This window comes from Salvelinus sp. IW2-2015, linkage group LG4q.1:29 (assembly GCF_002910315.2).
Source record: "Salvelinus sp. IW2-2015 linkage group LG4q.1:29, ASM291031v2, whole genome shotgun sequence".
NCBI lineage: Eukaryota > Metazoa > Chordata > Actinopteri > Salmoniformes > Salmonidae > Salvelinus > Salvelinus sp. IW2-2015.
The window spans coordinates 70,220,900-70,240,805 of NC_036842.1; the positions used below are offsets into that span (position 1 = coordinate 70,220,900).

Genomic DNA, 19,906 nt, shown 5'->3' on the forward strand with positions numbered 1-19,906 from the left:
GACAGCCTGGGAACAGTGGGTTAACTGCCTTGTTCAGGGGCAGAACAACATATTTTTACCTTGTCAGCTTGGGGATTCGATCTTGCAACCTTTCAGTTACTAGTCCAACACTCTCACCATTAGGCTACCTGCCGCCCCGATAGACCCACGTGGACCTGAATGGACCCGACAATGACTCAGCATAGCTTATAGCGTATTTATTTTATGCTAATAATGTGAATTTATTGACTTATAGAAGGCCTAGCCAACATACAAAGACCAATTAATTAACCAGAAGAGCAACTTGGCTGATAAACATCATTTTTTGGTCATTCGGATCCAATCGAGTCTGGTCTAGACCCGGTCCTGTTAGGGTACGTATCGGGTCTAGGTCTGGTTATCGTTGGGTCCATTAGGGTTTCATTGTTTTCGGGTCTGGGTCCCCTTTTTATTTTATGATCAGGTCCGCGTCTGATTGTCCGGGTCCAACTTTTTGGAACCGAGAAGACCTTTACTCTAAACTGTGCCTTGTATTTGAGTGGAATACTGTAGATCTGCATCAGGTAAGAATCTCCTCTTTATCCCGGTAATATTGATAAAGGCACCTATTACAAATGATTGTAAATAACAATTGTCTTACATGTAACTAACATGTCTCATATGTAACTAACATGTGCTGCTTTTTATTGGCAAAACTCATAATAAAGTAGGGAAGTAGGGTACAGAGCTATGCTGTGTGAGGGCTACTCTGACCCCCGACCTGTCCTTCTGTTGCTGGCTAGGAGGGGGGCTAMGGTTCAAACAGTGCTTCCAAAGGTCCTAGTACCACAACAGCATGAACAGCAATCAGACAGAGACCGGAGGGAACTCTAAAGAACCTGTCTACAGCAGGGCTCTAACCACTACCATCGTGTAGGTTTTTGCTTGTTTTGAGTAAAAACCTACAGGAGGGTAGCTCATGCCCTATACATGCTGCAGCTGCTTTTGTGGAAATATGAGCAAAACTGACACTTGAATAATTTATTAACAAGCTGTCAGGGATATAATAGAGACAGATGGCATTGTCTGTGACTCATTTCAGCCTTAGAACTCCTTGGAGCTTTGGTAATATTGATATTTCCTGCATTGTTATTTTTACATTGTTGTGACAGATGTTTTTTCATTTTCCTTGTGTGGAAACTTTGGGCACTGTCCGCAAACTAGACTTTGATGAAAGCATTTTAGTCATTTACCAGTGAAAAGCATGGCCCTGGTTTTTCATGAGAGCTGTCTGTTTTGATTCCAGTTAGAGGTCCCTGTTCCAGACTGTGGTTCTGCTCTATGGGTCCTTGGTACTGGTTCTGATGCTTGTGGACTTCCTATGTTTCTATCGTGTGTGGGGTTTTACAGTAACGTCAGCTCTTAGGAGGCATGTCACCTGTCCCCGCTCGATCTCTAGCCTCTTCTTCCCCTACAGTAACAAGACACAGCAGCAGCGCTACCTTGGCAATGGGAGGGDCTCAGGAGTCCTATGTGAGCACAAGATTTCTCAAGACTCCTCTTGTCTCTAAAGCAACAGAGGACACACACAACAATTAGGCAATTTGTCTGACCCATTAAAGACAGTGTCCTAGGGCAAGGTTCCCCAACCCTCTCCTCTGCCTGTCCACGGGCCCTCCCAGACTTTTCACATTTTTGTTTTTACCCTTAACTGGCATGCCTGATTCAATTAGTCAACTAATATTCAACCCTTTGACTAATTGAATCAGGGGTGCCAGTTTAGGGTTAAAACAAAAATGTGAAAAGTCTGGGAGGGCCCGTGGACAGGGTTGGGAAACCCTGTCCTAGGAGACTAGTCCAGGAATTTCCATGCCAAGTCCTACATTTGACCATCTTAATCCCTTGATGGCCAGAAAACAAATTGATAGCATACTGCCAKACTATGACATAACAGGGTATAAGGGAGATATATATGTGGTGATATGATATTACGTGTATATTTCCAATATCTACAGTACCAGTCAAAAGTTTGGACACACCTACAGTACTCATTCAAGGGTTTTTCTTTATTTTTACTGTTTTCTACATTGTAGAATAATAGTGAAGACATCAAAACTATATTTGAGATTCTTCAAAGTAGCTACCCTTTGCCTTGATGACAGCTTTGCACACACTTGGCATTCTCTCAACCAGCTTCACCTGGAATGCTTTTCCAACAGTCTTGAAGGAGTCCCATATATGCTGAGCACTTGTGGGCTGCTTTTCCTTCACTCTGTGGTCCAACTCATCCCAAACCATCTCAATTGGGTTGAGGTTGGGTGATTGTAGAGGCCAGGTCATCTGATGCAGCACTCCATCTTGGTCAAATAGCCCTTACACAGCCTGGAGGTGGGTTGGGTCATTGTACTACTTTGAAGAATCTAAAATATTTAATGATTTGTTTAACACTTTTTCTTGGTTACTACATGATTTCATGTGTGTTATTTCATAGTTTTGATGTCTTCACTATTATTATACAATGTAGATAATAGTAAAAATAAAGAAAAACCCTTGAATGAGTAGGTGTGTCCAAACTTTTGACTGGTACTGTATCTATTTTTTTATTTGTATGTTTAGCTCACATCATTTAAAAGTATGCATTAAGGTGTCTTTAATATAATAAATGTGTCAAAAACGAATGTAGACATTAATAAATGCATTTATATAGCTTCCAAAATATATATTTTTTTACAATCGAGGAGTACCAAGTTGGCGGTAGCTTCAATACAGCGCCCCCTGTCAGTCATCCAAGGTTTATACTCATTATTGGTTGAAACATCTTGCTTTGAAATTAATTTCCATCACTGGAGGTTGGTGGCACCTTATTTGGGGAGGATGGGCTCGTAGTAATGGCAGGAACATAATAAGTGGAATGGTATCAAAGAGGTTTCCATGTGTTTAATGTAATTCCATTCACTCAGTTCCAGCCATTATTATGAGCATCCTCCCCTCAGCAGCCTCCTGTGGTTTCCATAATCCAGAAATTGCACATAAATATTTAAGGCTAGATGCAGTCTTTAGTGATGAAATGATTTAGATACAAAGGATTAGCTTTTAATGAAATCACTCAGATGTATTAACATCGCAAGTTTTTTTGTCAGACAGCCTTCTAAAGTCTTGGTGTTTTTGGTTTACAAACAATAACTGAGACATTGGAAATCTAGTGGAAATAGGAAAGGGAAGCAAAAATGATCCATATTATAAGAAGGTGCAAGTCAATAATTTGTGTTTCTCTGTGCATTATAGAACAACATAAATAATATGTTGGAAACATTAAACACTTGTAGACATTGTCAGGGAATGCAAAGGAAATGCATGAGGGGAAAAATGTCAGCAAGATAAAGGAATAGCATCAGCAATCCAGTGTTTATATATGTAATTAGTTTCAACTCGTCGGACTACTGCACAGCATGCATTCAAAATGCTGATCTGACCTCCCACAATCGAACGGATCAAATTCTCTCACACCCATCTCCAGCAGCGTATGGAGCTGGAGGCAAGAGCTGAAAATGACCAGGAAGATGCTCTACAAATGTCGGCGCCCAGGGAAGACACGTTTCCGAGGTGAGCAGGACGACTATGAGATGGGGTTACGTCAGGCCGCAAGCAAAGTCCGGAGAATAGGAATATTGGGACAGGGACACACAAATGTGGATTTCTGAGGAGGAATGGAGGGAACAAATAGGAAGAAGAGGTCGAAGAGAATGAGGAAAGCAGAGGTTTGGATTTGAATTTGAGGAAGATGGTGATAAAAATGGAGATAGGGTGTTGAAGAAGACTGGTGTCAAGTGCAAACAGAGTGAGCTGTGCGCCAGACCGAATTCTGGAGGTGAAATGGAAGTGAATGAGGGCGAGTTAAGTGAGGTGGAAATTGTGTTGAAGAACTCGAAACCTGAGCCTGGCATCAATGGACATGATAAAGAAGAATCTGGTCCAGTAGGAGTGACATTTTTGTAGAAAGGGGATCCTTGCTTTTTAGCGGATCCATTTTTGGTTTCAGGGTGGATGAGAAAGGAGGTGGGTGCATTTGAATCAGTGAAGGTAACCTGTWGTGAACTTGTGATATTTGTTTGTATTTACTATGACCAGAGGGAGTGGACGCTCTATGTCACACTACTTGGGTTAAGATCTGCACCATTGAAAGGAATGATTTAGTGTTAAGTGTAAAGGTGAAGTTGAAGATTCCTGGTGTTTGTGATGCCTGCAGTTTGGTGCAACCCAGACCCGGTGGGGAGTGCTGTGAAACAGTCAGTCAGCCCTTTTGAGTTTTGCTTCAGTCTTTACCTGACAAAGTCAAGTCAGGATATATCAGTTATCCTGTTAGAGCTTTTGTGCCGGATCCACTGCGCTGTTTCAGGTGCAACGTGTACGGTCATGTAGCAGCAGTTTGTAGGAGGGAGATTCCAAGATGTGGGAAGTGTGCAGGAGGGCATGGGATATAAAGGATTGTGTAGTTTCCGTGGATAAAGTTGCGTCAACTGTAGGAGTGCCCATGTTGCTGGGGATCGGAAGTGTCCGGGGGGAGAGAGGCAGGTTGAGGTGGCTAGAGTCAGAGTAGTGCAGGTGTTGTATGCTGAGGCAGTGAAAAAAGTAGAGGATGGGTGAGGGATCCTGTTAGGATCCCTGTGAGTAGTAGATCTGTGCCAGCACAGAGGGATAGGCCAACCAGTGATATATGCTTCTGTAAGGTTGGTTTCTTAGCTTRCATAGCAATGGTTATCAAGCTTTCATAGCAATGGTTATTAACTAACGCAGAAATGGAACATTAATCACAGAAAATAGATGTTGTGGTGGCAGCTACAGAAAAGTATTTGGATATACAAGATTTGACTTCAGAAGAGTTACAGGGTGTGTTGAGTGGTGGTGTCCCGTCCTCCCAGGCCTTTGGCATGGTGCAGGAGCAGATAGGGTCAAAGTAGCTGAATGGGGTAGTGGGTTTTTAATGAGTGTAGGGTTAGTTGGAAGGGTGTTTTATTTATATATATATATATGTGTGTGTATATATATGTGTGTGTATTATATATATATATATATATATAAGTATTAAAGTATAGCCTAATGGATTTATATTGTAGTCCAGTTGAGGGCGGTAATGCAACATATTGGATGCCAACCGCCAAAGTGTAAAGTCTACCAAACGTAGTCCACTCTGTTCATTCACATTTTGGGAACAGAAAATTCAATTGAGATCAAATGTTTAATCGATGAGAATTTGCAGAATGTTGGCCAAAACCCATCTCGTTTCATCTTCTCCCACTGCCGGCCAGTGGGTTTCCTTTCGCTACCATATTTGGTAATGACTGGAAACGCAAAGCGGATGCTTCACATTTATACATCCGGTGAAGTATCCGTCTCATTGTTCTATCTGTAGCACTGATCGCAACGTTGTACGGATTTTTTGGTTTACGCTACCGCGAAACGCAGAGTTGCTGATGAATTGGTTTGGATTTGGCTTCAACGGCTTTGGGCAAATACGAGCGAATGAAAAATGTACTGATGCGGAAAGTGCCGGAGATGCCAACGTGACATATCCAATCTCTATTGATATTGTTTGTCGGAATTTGGAAGAGGAGCCTGTCCAAATCTGTCAACATAATAGCAATGTTGATACGCAGATCAGGACGAGTTGGAGTCGAAGAGCAGCTCTGCATTCAAATAGTGAGTAGAGTACTCAACTCGATCATCCCTTACGAAAAGAGATTGCAGTTAGAGCTTAGTATAACTGCAGTATGCTGCCAAATCATGCGTCCAAAATACCCGTCGACTGCAGTTTTAAAACTGCTATATTTTTTTGAAAGGTCTGCTTTCTCGTGATTGTAACTCTGCAGTCCAGGCAGACCGCTCAACCAGTGACCGCAGTGAAAGGTTGATAACTGCATGAACCAGTTCCCACAGTGTATCAATTAAGTTGCAACCATGTACCTCAATTCGTCTAACTACATGGACTGTTTCAAAGTTTCCACTTAACTGTATAATTTGTTTACTTTTCAGGTGATGGAAGGCTGTGTCTGGCAGGTTTTGGAGTAGGGACCCCCAGTCAGAGAGGTTGTGGCGGCTGTGTAGAGGAAAGCCGAGGGTGCCAGGATGCACATATCAGCGAGGGATATCTGGCCCTGTCTTTCACAGACAGAGTAGAGTGCTGGAACTCTGAACGAAATGAGAAGAAACCAGGGTGGAGTATGGGGATTCCAGATAATACTGGTATTGATTTATACTGACTGGAGCTGTAGCATAGTTGGTACCACCCACAGCCCCTAGAATGAAATAAATCTTGTTATTTCCCCCACCCAGGTCCATGTACAGGTGTGTGGAAAATATAATGAAGCTCTGATCAATAGTTGCATTTCAATAATGTTGTAATCATAATGTATTCTTGTGTGTTTTGTAGGGCCCTCACTAGCATTCCCATTAGTTCCAGGAGGGTACATAGCTTCCAACCCTCCCTTTTACCGCCCACTTTCCCCACAACTACTGGCTGTTAGCCTGGCACTAGGCACAGAGCACGCAGTCCTCCTCACTGCCTCTGGAGACATCTACACCTGGGGCTCAGGCAGGTGAAGACCACAAATGTCATGTTTTGTAATGGATTTAACAAATCCTGTACAACAGTTTAGTCAATAGGCATTTTTACAGCACACCTTTCATAGGTTACTGATGACTATTTTGGGTACATCAGACATGGCAGAATGAACGACAGCATAGGATCTGTATTAAATGTTGTTAAAACCTTGCTCCCTGGTGTTGTTGGCAGCCATGGGCAGCTGGGACATGGGGACCTGAGCCCGCAGGAGGAGCCCAGAGCAATGGAGGCACTAATGGGTATGCCCATGAGCACTGTGGCCGCCGGGGGTTGGCACTCTGTCTGCACCAGTGGTAAGAGGGACTGACTGGGATGGAACTTACAAAAGAATGATAAAGTAGAGTGATTGCATTACATTATTCAGTCAATGTGATCACTAGTCTGGTCCACAGCTGGGGGAGACCTGTACGTGTGGGGCTGGAATGAGAGTGGCCAGGTGGGACTGCCATCACGAGCGCTAAGAGGAGAGCAGCAGAAGAACCAGGACACAGGTCTGCCTGTCTGGAATCTGTGTTATATTTTGGGAGGGCAGACCCACCAGCTCAGCTTGTTTTAATATTCAGTGTTCATGCAGGCAAATGGATGATACTTATATACCCCAAATTGGCTGCGTTGCAAAACACCTACATTGAGGTTCTGGACTGGTGTAGATACACAATATATAAATATGTTATATCTGAACTGTTGTATGTTTAGGTGGTGCCAGCACATGTAAAGATCAAGAGGAGAGCAACGATGAGGTGTTCATATCAATACAGGCCTTCCCAGCCCTGGTGGATGTTACTCAGTCATGTGAGGTCAGCAAGATCAGCTGTGGGTCGCGTCACACTGCGGCAGTCACAAGTAAGAGCCCTTCACACAAGCTGCCTCAAACTGCTAATTTAGAGAGATGACACTGAGTATTTTTTCTATTTATTTTCCAGGTACAGGTGATCTCTACACCTGGGGCTGGGGTAAGCTTTAAATGTCAAATATTCTAGTCTACGTGGCTTTGAGTAGGCCTGTGTATTGAATAAATAGCCGTTATGTATTTCACCTAGCAATTCATATCAATGGATAGACATGGTCTTTTTTCATATGCACGGCTACAAGTTTCGCATTTGCCACCGTTTCAGGTGAATACGGCCAGCTGGGACAGGGGACTGTGAACAGTTCAGACGAGCCAAGACGGGTAGAGTTTTTCAAGGACCAGGGGCTGCGTGTGGTGGATGTAGTGTGTGGACCATGGAACACTTTTGTTTCTGCTATCAAAGAGGACCCCTCTCTCCATCCTGACACAAATATCCTTATTCCTCTGTAACCAAGGACTACATAGAATGGAAAAACTGCCTGTAGGAGTTGAGCACTAAGGACGGGGCACAGATTGATTGACTAGCTGTTTGTTTCAGACAAAGTAAAGTTAGTGACTAAGACTTGATTACTTTTATTCTAGCTATTTATAGATTTTAAAAAGTTTTACAGTTAAGAGAGCACTGACATGATGTAGAAATACATTTTCAAACAGAAAATATTAATCTACACAGACCAATATAATTTAGGCTGTGGATCAGACTCTTCCCAAACCTTTCCCCCCTGGAAAAATTATTCTCTACTTTATGCACACTCTGCTCTACTCAGAACAGGCTACTCTGGCTAATGGTGCTTGTTTAATAAAGTTTGATCAAAGCCTGCAAGATCACAATGATAGTATTCTACAAAACAACCGAATATAATAGTATGACATTACTGTCAGACAAAAAAACAAATTTTTCCATGTGGCCACTAGGCAAAAACACAGCCTAAACTATGCTACAGTTTAACATCTGCTCTAAAAATTGGCTCACTAGCCCATCATTCGAAACAATAATAACACGAAGCTATAAATGTATATCCCATGAAACTGATGAGATCAAATGGTTGGTATGCAGATGCTGTATGGACGTTTAACCGGTAAAAACTTGAAGAATTATCAGAGCTCACCAGCTTGTAGTCCTAAAACCCAAGAAATTAGTTACCTTTGGTTCGTTCAGCCAACCCTATGTGAAAAATGAATGGGGAAAGAATAGGGTTTTGGAATAAATGCCGAAAATAAGGTCTGAGGTTAACACAGGCTGAGGAGATCTTGTTTTGTTCTATCCGATAATACCAGTCAGTTAACATGACGTTTATGAATTAAGCCTTTGTGCTATGCTTTTTTTTTTATAGATTATATGAATTCTTCAAAATTCAAGAAAGTGATGTTAGCTGATGAAGATTCTCAGAACCAAAAAAATCTCAAGACCGTGTTTACCTAAACTTATTTTTGGTGTTTAACCAAAAACACCATTCATTTCCCCTCCAACGAACCATGGTGGAGTTTGTGCCTACAAAAAAAATTCCATTATCTCTTTATCATTCACGATTCACAATGAGAAATGTYAAAGGAAAGAGACAACGCAAATGTATGCGTCAAGTAGAGGTAAAAACATGCACCGTGTGTGATCCGCACACGCCCAGAAGCTTAGGAACCTTTAGTCTGGGGGGGAAAGCCACTCTGTATAATTTAAGGCAAAATCTCAAAGTTACTGGTATTACAATGAAAAAATAGAAGAGGTCCTCTTAGTATGAATAGAACAGAATCCAATGCATCCATATCCTGGTGTGTTATCCGTAGACTTCACAGCACAATCTTAAAAGAACTGAAGAAAAATTTGGAATATTAGAGGGGGGTACATAGTTAAAATGTAGTGATTATGGAGAGATATTCTAATCAGATTTCAACTCACCTGATGAAATCTGGTGACCTCGAGATAACATGTTGGAACTCTGACAGATTTACTGTCCCATCTTTGTCTATATCTGACTCTTCAAGAATCTGTAAAATTGAAAAGTAAATAAGTAGTTGCTTTACCCTTGGATATTGCAGACGGAGACTTGAAATCATACAAAGCAGACCTGACTATATCATACACAGCAGGTCTTCTTTGAGGTAGGCTCACATTGGGAAGAACCAATAGTGGCCTTAATCTGTAAACTTACATTGCTGATGAGCTGCCTCATCTCTTCAGGTGTAAGCCTTGTGTCTTCAGTCTCACCAGTCAAACAGTTCACCAGCTTCTCCAGGTCCCCGCCATCCAGAGTGCCATCGTCATCAAAGTCTGAACATACAAAACAATTCCCATTTTATGTTTTCACCAGCCACCCACACACTGCCAGACATCCATGAATACATGACATACATATACCCCAAGAATTCCCAACAATTGTATTACCAAAAATGCGGAATGCGTAGTGGGACTTGATTTCCAGTGTTGCTGAATCGCTGAAGGCACTCAAGAGATCAAGGAAGTCCTCAAAGGTGAGACTTCCATCTTTCATATCAGATGTTGAGAATACATGGCAGATCCTTTTCCTGAAAGGGTTGGACTAAAGGGTGGGGACAGAACATAAACATTAGGGACCAAAGGTAATCCAACATGTTACAATGATTTGTAACAACATTCAAGTATTAGTAATGGAGTAGAATTTCAATTGCAATCTTGTCACCTTGAGTTCTGGCAGTGAAAGGACTTTCTCCATGGGCACACTGGTGAGGTTTCTGTCCTCTTTGGAAAGGAGTTCACTGAATCGCTTGTGTGCCCTACAGAAAAGACGCATCAAACAAACTTAGCTCTGCCTGTATGGATGTTGATTGTTCATCAAGTCCCTTTCGCAATAAATCTAAAATGACAAACCATTCCAACCTAGTTCAAACAATCCATCTTGCCGATCAAATTTCGTTGTAAATTGGGAKTTTAGCCCTGTCAGTTGACAAGGACGTTAAGCTCTGGCAAAATGGAGCCTATATATTTATACTGTATATGTATCAAATAGGATATTGAAAGAAGTATCAGTCAATTGAAATGATCATGAATAAAGCTAGTTACTTACAACAGAATTTCTTGTTTTGTAAGAAATGTCAGCTCCTGGAAGGGAAGTGTTAATACATTATTTAATACTACACACATTCCATATTTTTACCACAACTTCTTGCTTTTATCAGTTGGTCACTTGCAATGTGCTCAACAAGTTGTCCTACTAACTAGCTAACAGTCGTCAAAAGCTGAAAATGCACTCGCTTGTTAAAGGCAATAATTCAAGCTGGCTCTTTTATGAGGGCAAAAAGTAACGATAAATAGCCAGCTGGCTAAAAACAACTTGGTTAGCTTTTAGTTAACGTTAGTTATTCCCTAACCTAGTAACGACAATGGCCAACAACTTGTTGTGTACACTTTCTTGGCTAAATATCTAATTCACGTTAAATATCTTATGTCACCTGATATTCTGAGAGCAGATCCTTCCCTAATTGACTTGCTGTTGTTCCCATTTTTCCCTTCTTCTGTTTGTTTAGCTAGATAACTTCTGAGAACTTTCTGCTTCGATAACTTTCCAAAGGAGCCACTTCCCTTTCCGGAATTTACGTAATATTATTAAGTCGAAATGCCGGACGTGTCACCTGCTATTCTGCGGCTGCCTGCGCCAATGGAACCCAGACTTGAGTTGTGTTTGAATACTCATACTAACCGTACTATTTGTGATGTGAATTGAGTATATAGTGTGCTTATTGGTCATAGTATGGATGTAGTTAGTATGCCAAAATTTCCCGGATGACGTACTAAATTCGCCAAAATACAAAAGCTGTGTTCGAATACCCATACTAACATACTGTATACTACATACTATATACTATTAGTTCATTTTAGTATACTGTAAATGAATAGTATCCTTTCAGTTGAGCTTACTAGCTCTTCATCTGTCTACCGGAAGTTGATGCTGTTGCTATGCAACCTCTTGCTATCTAGTTAGCATAGCAAATGAGTAGTTTGACATTTCACGACTTCTTCGGGGGTGTTCTTAAATTCAATCCGGAGTGCTGGGAGTGTGCTCATTAATTCAGAGCATTGACTGTTTGTGCACACACTGGATGTTCGGGCGGAGGAGTATGGTTGATTTGAGCGTTCTGACCTTACAAACGCAGTCAAGCACCCAAGCTAATGCCATTCTTCAGGAAATGGGTGTGGCTTCATAACTTTTCAGATTTGAAGAAAATGGCAGAAAATATGCAGCCGAAGTCCAGCGAGAGCAGATACAAATGATTTGCTTTAACTAATTATGACAAATGTTAGGAAAATGTTGAAAAATGTAATAAAGTAATGCCTTTTCAAATAAGTTACGTTGACTGACAATTTGTTTGCTACTCTATCCTTACAAACAAATATTTTCCATATACCACAAACCCCCGAGGTGCTTGATTACTATTTTAAACTGGTTACCAATGTAATTAGAGCAGTAAAAATATGTTTTGTCATACCCATGGTATACGGTCTGATATACCACAGCTGTCAGCCAATCAGCATTCAGGGCTGGAACCACCTAGTTTATAATTTGTCCATAACCATTTAAATTACTGTCAACGTGTACAGAGCCTGGTGGTTGACTATGTAGTTTGCCCACAATTATTTTGGGCTACAATTCCAGTAACTAAAATTCAACTCCCTACACATACTGTCCAAACTGAGTATATGCTTTGTGCTTATATTTATTGGGCATTAAAAAGTAGCTCAACAGATTTCAATGGAATAAAACATACTTGAAATCACAGTACTTTTATTATGTTTTAGATGTATTACCATTAGTAGCTAATTTCCTTTCCTCCCACCATAATAGAACTCCAAAAACACACAGGTTGTCTCTTTTTGCGAGCGAGGCTCATTCAAAGGCGAGTTACTCCAGCATTAGGACTATACAGATTTAGGTGAGCAACGTATATGACAGTGGTCTGTGTGGACTTTTTAGAAATTCAAGCAGCCACTGTCACTGAAATATTTACTGCAATCACTGCACTCATACACATTTTCCCCAGTGTGACTTTTCTGATTACACATGATTGGGTAAAGCTGTTTTTCTACATACAGGACACCTGTATGATTTCGCCCCTGTGACTCCTCATCATGTGAAATGTCAGACGGAAGCTAGTGCTGAAACACTTGTCACAATGACTGCAGCTATATCCTTTACCTCCTGCATGAATCTTCATGTGCCTTTTCAGACTATTGCGAACGCTGAATTCTTTGCCACAATCAGAACATTGATACGGTTTATCCCCTGTGTGGGTTCTCATGTGCACAATCAGATCCCTATTGCTAGTGAAGCATTTACTACAAACATGACAACACATCCTATCTGCAATGTGAGTTTGGATGTGATGTTTCATACTTTCTGTGGACTCAAAACATTTTCCACACACACCACAAATATGTTCTTTCTCATTTGTATGAGTTTGCACATGTTTCATTAATGAACCCATGTACTGGAAAGACTTTCCACACACTTTACAACGGCAAGGAGCATTATCCCTTTGCCTGGGTGATTTCAGATCGGACGACTCTGTGGATTTTCTACCCTTAGTATTCATATGGGAGCTTTGTCTTTTTCCTGTCCATCTTTTCTTTGATTTGACTGGTTTAAAACATGACGGAGGCCCTCCGACTCCCATCCAATCAATGTTTTCCCTCTGAGCTGCAGAACAGTATGGATTTCTTGCATAATTAGGCTGAGCATCACTGGTTGGTTCTGATAATCTGTAGTCCTCTCCACCAGTTTCTGTTTTGATATGTGCAGTTGAGGTGCTGGGTAGAGAGTCTCTCTCTTCTTTTCCGTCATTCTGGGCTTGATAAAGATATGAGTGCCGAGTTGGGTCCTCACAGTCAGGTTCCATAAAGGCATTAGTGAATATGGAGTCTTTGGTATCATCTTCCAGCTCTTGAAGCTGCTCTTCCCACTGATTGGTCCTGAGTTCCTCCTGTTCCTCCTTTATCTGTGTAGGCTCTGGGTCCTCCTGTCCGAGACTGGGGCTCCACTCCTGCTGCTGCTCAGGGGGAACCTGTTCCGAGACTGACTGTTGGAGGATGTCTAGAGGCAAGTAGAAAGGAAGGATGAGATATAGAAAACCTGTAAGCCTACAATAGAGAGCATTATTAACAGCGTATTTTTGTAGGCATTAACTCCGCCATTGCTCGTTGGCCAAAGCCTATGGGTGAAATTAATGTTTTTTTGTAGGGCTTTTGGATAAACACATAAAATGTGGTCTGTGGTAAACACAGGCTCAGATCTTACTGTTCTATGAGATCATCATCAGCTAACGTTACTTTTTGTGAAGCATGCATGTAATCAAAAGAAGCACATAAAGGCTTCTTAATTCATAAAGGTTATGTTAACTGACTGATCATCTCATAGAACAAAACGTACTGTATGAGATCTCCTAAGCCTGTGTTAACCTCAGACCTTATTTTCGTAGTTTATTAAGAAGCATCAGACCCTAKCGAACTGCATTCTTTCCCCATTCATTTCCCTCCATAGGAACGGCTGAACGAACCAGGTAACTCATTTCCGGTTTTTAGGACTACAAACTGGCGAGCTCTATGACTATTCAGACATGAACGACATAACTATGTAACTGTAAAAGCTGATGTGATATTTTCTATCCACTTCCATACAATAACGGTTGAATAGACAAACGTAATCACAAACCTGCTCTGTTTAGCTTTATGAGAGCGATTTCAAGCTGCCTCTGTAGACGGTCATTTTCCTCATTTGAACGGGAAACTTCTTCTGCTATCGTTTTTTCAACTGCCCATAATATCTCCTCCGCAGCAGTTCTTAATCGCTCATTGAGAAACACTCTTAACAGCTGTATTTTAGACATTTTAGATTACGTTTAGTAGCTTCCGAGGTAGCTAGTTCCTGGTTTCTGTCCGTTTCCGCGGGCAACCTCATCTGGTAGGAGGTAACACATTTTGATTTATCACCACCTGCTGGACTGGAGTACGAGAAGATCGGTTCAGTTTATGGAAATCTTTTCAAATACAAAATGCACCCCATGACATATCCTATATTGACTGAAGTATCACTAATCACATATCTGTACATTATATATTAATCCTATATTTTAACCTTCTCAGGTGAGATGTGGATACTTTGACGGGAGGGACGTGTGATATAATTAAAAGTGTCTTAATAATAACAAAATAATAATACAGAATCATAATGTGTAGCAGTAAGTAATATACTATCCATTTTTTCGATATGTGTGCTCTACTGATGTCTGATCCAGGCTGTATCACATCCGGCCGTGATTGGGAGTCCCATAGGGCGGTGCACAATTGACCCAACATCGTCCGGGCTAGGCCGTCATTGTAAATAAGAATTTGTTCTTAAAACTGACTTGCCTCGTTAAATAAAGGTTAACATTTTTTTTWAATGATCTGGGTTTGATTGGTTATACCTAGGAATTCCTATAGGGGCAGGGTTGCCATATTTGTGATTTATTTTGTACTGTAAATTGTCCTAATACTATTGGTCATGGGTTGCAGGTTTCTGGGCTACTTCTAAGTTACACAGCGACCGTCATGGCATTTCTCTTTAAAACATTTTTATTTCACTGTGACATGCTACTGCTGACTATCAGGCAGTGCTATTGCTGAGTTATTGAGTGGTGGGTGGGGCCGGAGGTGTGTGTGTGCAGCTTAATCCACGAGAGTGAGAGGAGACAGAGCAGCACACAAGCAGGTCGTGACATTTTGTGGTAAGTGGTAGGTAGGCAATTTAACTTGTCATTATGCTTGAGTGTAAGTTTGAAATGGAAGTTATGGAATTCCCTCGCATGCTTCTGTTATGGGGAAAAGATCTCAATGAAACTGACATTAAATGTGGAGAATGTTACATTTGCATCTGTTGGCCATCAAGTAGCCTATTAATTTATATGCCATTGTAGGCTACTGTAGGCTACGATTTGATACAGTAAATGTGTTGAAATGACTATATCGCTGGAGTCATTGCAAATCAATTTGTGCCACTTGTGTAGCCTTCCTGGAGCTAGCAAACGGATTTAATAAATAACCTATAACTTCAGTGTATTGTTGTTGTAGCATTATGTTATTATGTAATTATTAATGGCCAAATAAATTAGTATGTTCATTTGAACAAAGCAAGCTGCTAAATCGTTCAGTTTACATCTTGCCTACCTTTTCCCTAGGCTACTGAAGACTATCTGAAATAAGATGTAGGCCTATAAGGAGCTATAGGCTATGTGCATTTTCACTACTTGGCCAAAAGTATGTGGACAAACCTTAACATTAGTGGATTCGGCTATTTCAGCCACACCCGTTTCTGACAGATGTATAAAATTGAGCACATAGCCATGCAATCTCCATAGTCAAACATTGTTAGTAGAATGAGCTGTACTGAGGAGCTCAGTGACTTTCAACGTGGCACCGTCATAGGATGCCACCTTTCCAACAAGTCAGTTGGTCAAATTTCTGACCTGCTAGAGCTGCTCCGGTCAACTGTAAGTGCTGTTATTGTGACATGAAAACGTCTAGGAGCAACAACGGCTTAGCTGCGAAGTGGTAGGCCACACAAGCTAAAATAACGGGACCGCCGAGTGCTGAAGTGCGTAAAAATCATCTTTCCTCGGTTGCAACACTCACTACCAAGTTCCAAACTTCCTATGGAAGCAACGTCAGCACAACAACTGTTCGTAGGGAGCTTCATGAAATGGGTTTCCAGGGCCGAGCATCCGTACACAAGTCTAAGATCACCATGCACAATGCCAAGCATCGGCTGGAGTGGTGTAAAGCTCGCCGCCATTGGACTCTGGAGCAGTGGAAATTTGTTCTCTGGAGTGGTGAATCATGCTTCACCATCTGGCAGTCCAATGGACGAATCTGGGTTTTGTGGATGCCAGGACAACGCTACCTACCCGAATGCATAGTGCCACCTGTAAAGTTTGGTGAAGAAGAAATAAGGGTCTGGGGCTGTTTTTCATGGTTCGGGCTAGGCCCCTTAGTTCCAGTGAAGGGAAATCTTAACGCTACAGTGTACAATGACATTCTAGACGATTCTGTGCTTCCAACTTTGTGGCAACAGTTTGGGAAAGGCCCTTTCCTGTTTTAGCATGACAATGCCCCCATGCACAAAGTGAGGTCCATACAGAAATAGTTTGTCGAGATCAGTGTGGAAGAACTTGACTGGCCTGCACAGAGCCCTGACCTCAACCCCATCAAACACCTTTGGGATGAATTGGAACACCGACTGCAAGCCAGGTCTAATCGCCCAACGTCAGTGCCCGACCTAATTCCCTTCTGGCTGAATGGAAGCAAGTCACCGCAGCAATGTTCCAACATCTAGTGGAAAGCCTTCCCAGAAGAGTGGAGGCTGTGATAGCAGCAAAGAGGGGACCAACTCCATATTAATGCCCATGATTTTGGCCATGTAGTGAATCTAAGCAAACCATGGCAAAGTTGAATTACAATCATAAACCCAGATTTTAGTCAGTATCCTATAAATGACAAGTCAATCTCACAAATGGGCCATTTATAACTATTTGTAGTTCTCCCAGAAAATAGCCTAACATTAGAATTACTCAAACTCTCCTGTCTGATTTATCTATAATTTGCACATGCGCAAAAGGGATGTATTTACAATTATAAAGAGGTTCAACCCTGAATGCTGATTGAATGAAAGCCGTGGTTAATCAGACCATATACCATAGGTATGACAAAACAAGTATTTTATGTTAATAACCAGTTTATAATAGCAATAGGGCACCCTAGGGGTTTGTGGTATAGCAAATATACCACGGCTAACGGCTGTTTCCAGGCACTCAGTGTTGGTTTACGCTGAAGACCAGTACTTAGCCGGGGTATATTGGCCATATACCATACCACCTTGTGCGTTATTGCTTAATCATAGCAGTCAAACGACTTACATCGACATCCATTGATCGAAAATTATCTGGCGAGTTTAATAAGGGCAAATTATATTTTCTCTTGCAACATATTCAAATGAGTTTATTACGTCATTTCATAGTTCACAATAATCATTATTTTGATGAAAACCGAATTTTGCTTCTAACCTAGTTACAGGTTATGTCGATATTCCTTCTTAATTGTTTCCATAACATTATGGGGAAATTGTTTATTGTATAAACGTGGCAAATCCTCTCTTGATGTGGGGGGGAACAATTGGCTAGTTTTCAGGCCTTTTGGGTGGGTTTTGAGTCATCATTGTGTAAACATTTTTACTAGACCTGGCAACCCTGTATAGGGCGCTCACACATTACAAGTGACTTGAAGCAGAAGCCACATCTCCGTGTGATTTATTTCTATATTTTCCCCCTTTTAGGTATGAATGTGATGTCGAACATATTTGTTAATATCAGAATGTTACGGATGTTACTATGTGTTATTTAGGCAGTAGAAAACTTGTTTAAAACGATATGTGTTATTTGTGTGCAGGGGCGCAACTTTCACTGGGGATGGGGAGGTCATGTCCGCCCCCACATTCTGAAATTGCATTTTTGTGCCCCCCCAGTTTTATCATTTCAATGTGATACAAAAATTGGCGGGTGTGCTTTAGGACCATGTGGGCGCCTCAGAGCGGTCAGGTAGGCTGTTGGGAGTGTTCAGGAGGCTGGATTTAAGACCAAGCGGACACCACAGAGAGGGTTGATAGGCTGTGTGAAGGCAAAACTTCTGGAAGGCTGGCTGGACCAGCACGGGAGAGTTAAACATAGTGTGTATGTGTTGCGCTCTTTCACCGAGTTGTAAAAGGAAGCAGAGCAGAAACTGGCTACTCTTTAGTTGATTGATGTAGCTGGAAAGGTAACTGCTGAAAACAACTAAACTAGTGTTTATTCGCAGTGTTGAGCTAGTATTGTAACTGACATGTGACGTTAGCTAATGTTTCATCCCCTCTCTGTCTGAGGTTAATGAATAAGCTACACTAGCTAGTAGTAGCTACCACAGCCAGGTCAGCCCTAGCCTCTAAGTTAGCTATCTGTCAGATAGCGATATGAGGTGACTGTTACTAATATCTAACAGCTGTTGTTTTGTAGCCTTTGTTTCGTCCGTTTCAACAGAAGTAAATTAACTTAGCTATCTTTCGCCAGTTGATGTACAGTTAGAGGGAGAGCTGCCCAAAAGTTGGCAAATGTTAGCTATTTCTTTTGCTTCAATCACACTAGACCTGAATCAAACGATGTGACAATCGGCCAAACGACTGAAGATTGATATTGTGAAATTTTTTCAATGCAGTGAGTTTTTATTAGTCAATATGGTAACATTATTGATCTGTCTGTTTCTCTAGCTAATTCCCTACACTTCACACTGACATAGTAATAAACAGCTCTAACGTGACAGGCTTCTCTGTCATGGTGCACAGTAGAGGTCTGCGCCTGACTGATTTCTTCATCCCGCTCCTGCCTGCACCCACAGCTTTTCATACAGCACCAGCTGGCTTTCTGTCCGACTCCCACCCGCTACCGCAAGAACTGGTCCCAAACCCAACCACAGTCCCACAATGCTATTTTAGGCGTATGTGACGCAGCTCACTTGCAAGCCTTTAATAGAGATTCTCACATTGTCAAGATCAGCCAATATGCTAGATGTAGTTTGAAGAGAGCAGAGTTGGAGAGACATGCACTTTCTCTTGAGCTATTTATATAGCCCATCCTTTAGGAGTGTGAAGATTTTCAGAAGGAGAAATATGGGTGATTAATATTTAGGCATTTCTAGGCAATGTAGTAAACTATAGCCTAATCATAGGCCTATTTAGGAATTACATTTCCTTGAAAAGTTAACTGTCCCGTTCTTCTCCGCGCATGCATAGGCTATAGCCTACTCAATTTAATTGAGACCACACGCCCACATGATCGCGCAGGTATGGATACTGAACTTGAAGCAGTGTAACGGATGTGAAATGGCTAGCTAGTTAGCGGGTACGCGCTACTAGCGTTTCAATCAGTTACGTCACTTGCTCTGAAACCTAGAAGTAGTGTTGCACCTTGCTCTGCAAGGGCCGTGGCCTTTGTGGAGCGATGGGTAACGATGCTTCGTGGGCGACCGTTGTTGATGTGTGCAGAAGGTCCCTGGTTCGCGCCCGTGTCGGGGCGAGGGGACGGTTTAAAGTTATACTGTTACATTGATGCTGTTGACCCGGATCACTGGTTGCTGCGGAAAAGGAGGAGTTTGAAAGGGGGGTGAGTGTAACGGATGTGAAATGGCTAGCTAGTTAGCGGGTACGCGCTACTAGCGTTTCAATCAGTTACGTCACTTGCTCTGAAACCTAGAAGTAGTGTTGCACCTTGCTCTGCAAGGGCCACGGCTTTTGTGGAGCGATGGGTAACGACGCTTCGTGGGTGTCAGTTGATGTGTGCAGAGGGTCCCTGGTTCGCGCCCGTGTCGGGGCGAGGGGACGTACTAAAGTTATACTGTTACAGCAGCAAGAATGATAAAAGCAACCCTTACGTTTTGTATAGGCCTATCGGATATA

At 41.8% G+C, this 19,906-nt stretch overlaps 3 protein-coding genes across 6 annotated transcripts; 1 reads left to right on the forward strand and 2 right to left on the reverse strand.

Moving 5' to 3' along the window:
- The first annotated feature begins 306 nt into the window (after positions 1–306).
- On the forward strand, positions 307–9,694 carry LOC111962449 (RCC1 domain-containing protein 1). Of its 4 annotated transcripts, XM_070443076.1 has the most exons (10): positions 307–542; positions 1,436–1,491; positions 3,476–3,561; positions 5,989–6,198; positions 6,386–6,551; positions 6,749–6,870; positions 6,970–7,068; positions 7,274–7,420; positions 7,501–7,530; positions 7,693–9,694. In XM_070443076.1, the coding sequence occupies exons 3-10, from the start codon at positions 3,507–3,509 to the stop codon at positions 7,875–7,877; spliced, it is 1,014 nt and encodes a 337-aa protein (XP_070299177.1). In that variant the 5' UTR covers positions 307–542; positions 1,436–1,491; positions 3,476–3,506; the 3' UTR covers positions 7,878–9,694. The 4 variants fall into 4 exon arrangements, with proteins under 4 accessions (XP_070299177.1, XP_023841307.1, XP_023841305.1 ...); XM_023985539.2 differs by lacking the exon at positions 307–542 and having other exon boundaries at positions 1,181–1,491; XM_023985538.2 differs by lacking the exons at positions 307–542; positions 1,436–1,491; positions 3,476–3,561 and adding exons at positions 5,499–5,655; positions 5,796–5,862.
- On the reverse strand, positions 7,985–11,669 carry LOC111962450 (calcium and integrin-binding protein 1). The gene is made up of 7 exons (XM_023985541.3): positions 10,851–11,669; positions 10,466–10,500; positions 10,082–10,175; positions 9,808–9,961; positions 9,575–9,693; positions 9,322–9,410; positions 7,985–9,234 (listed from the first exon to the last, which is right to left on the reverse strand). The coding sequence occupies exons 1-7, from the start codon at positions 10,899–10,901 to the stop codon at positions 9,213–9,215; spliced, it is 564 nt and encodes a 187-aa protein (XP_023841309.1). The 5' UTR covers positions 10,902–11,669; the 3' UTR covers positions 7,985–9,212.
- A 495-nt stretch (positions 11,670–12,164) lies between these two features.
- On the reverse strand, positions 12,165–14,360 carry LOC111962451 (zinc finger protein 77). The gene is made up of 2 exons (XM_023985542.2): positions 14,105–14,360; positions 12,165–13,486 (listed from the first exon to the last, which is right to left on the reverse strand). The coding sequence occupies exons 1-2, from the start codon at positions 14,277–14,279 to the stop codon at positions 12,480–12,482; spliced, it is 1,182 nt and encodes a 393-aa protein (XP_023841310.1). The 5' UTR covers positions 14,280–14,360; the 3' UTR covers positions 12,165–12,479.
- Between the last annotated feature and the right edge of the window lie 5,546 nt (positions 14,361–19,906).

What these genes read in the sequence shown, in the direction of transcription:
- LOC111962449 (XM_023985537.2), top strand. Translation starts at nt 5,430, where the DNA reads ATGAATTGGTTTGGATTTGGCTTCAACGGCTTTGGGCAAATACGAGCG. An exon ending in AGCAGCTCTGCATTCAAATA is followed by an intron (nt 5,656 to 5,988) that starts GTGAGTAGAGTA and finishes TTTACTTTTCAG; the next exon opens with GTGATGGAAGGCTGTGTCTG. An exon ending in TCACACTGCGGCAGTCACAA is followed by an intron (nt 7,421 to 7,500) that starts GTAAGAGCCCTT and finishes TTTATTTTCCAG; the next exon opens with GTACAGGTGATCTCTACACC.
- LOC111962451 (XM_023985542.2), bottom strand. Translation starts at nt 14,279, where the DNA reads ATGTCTAAAATACAGCTGTTAAGAGTGTTTCTCAATGAGCGATTAAGA. An exon ending in CATAAAGCTAAACAGAGCAG is followed by an intron (nt 13,487 to 14,104) that starts GTTTGTGATTAC and finishes ACTTGCCTCTAG; the next exon opens with ACATCCTCCAACAGTCAGTC.
- LOC111962450 (XM_023985541.3), bottom strand. Translation starts at nt 10,901, where the DNA reads ATGGGAACAACAGCAAGTCAATTAGGGAAGGATCTGCTCTCAGAATAT. An exon ending in CTACGCATTCCGCATTTTTG is followed by an intron (nt 9,694 to 9,807) that starts GTAATACAATTG and finishes TTGTATGTTCAG; the next exon opens with ACTTTGATGACGATGGCACT. An exon ending in TGAGGCAGCTCATCAGCAAT is followed by an intron (nt 9,411 to 9,574) that starts GTAAGTTTACAG and finishes TCAATTTTACAG; the next exon opens with ATTCTTGAAGAGTCAGATAT.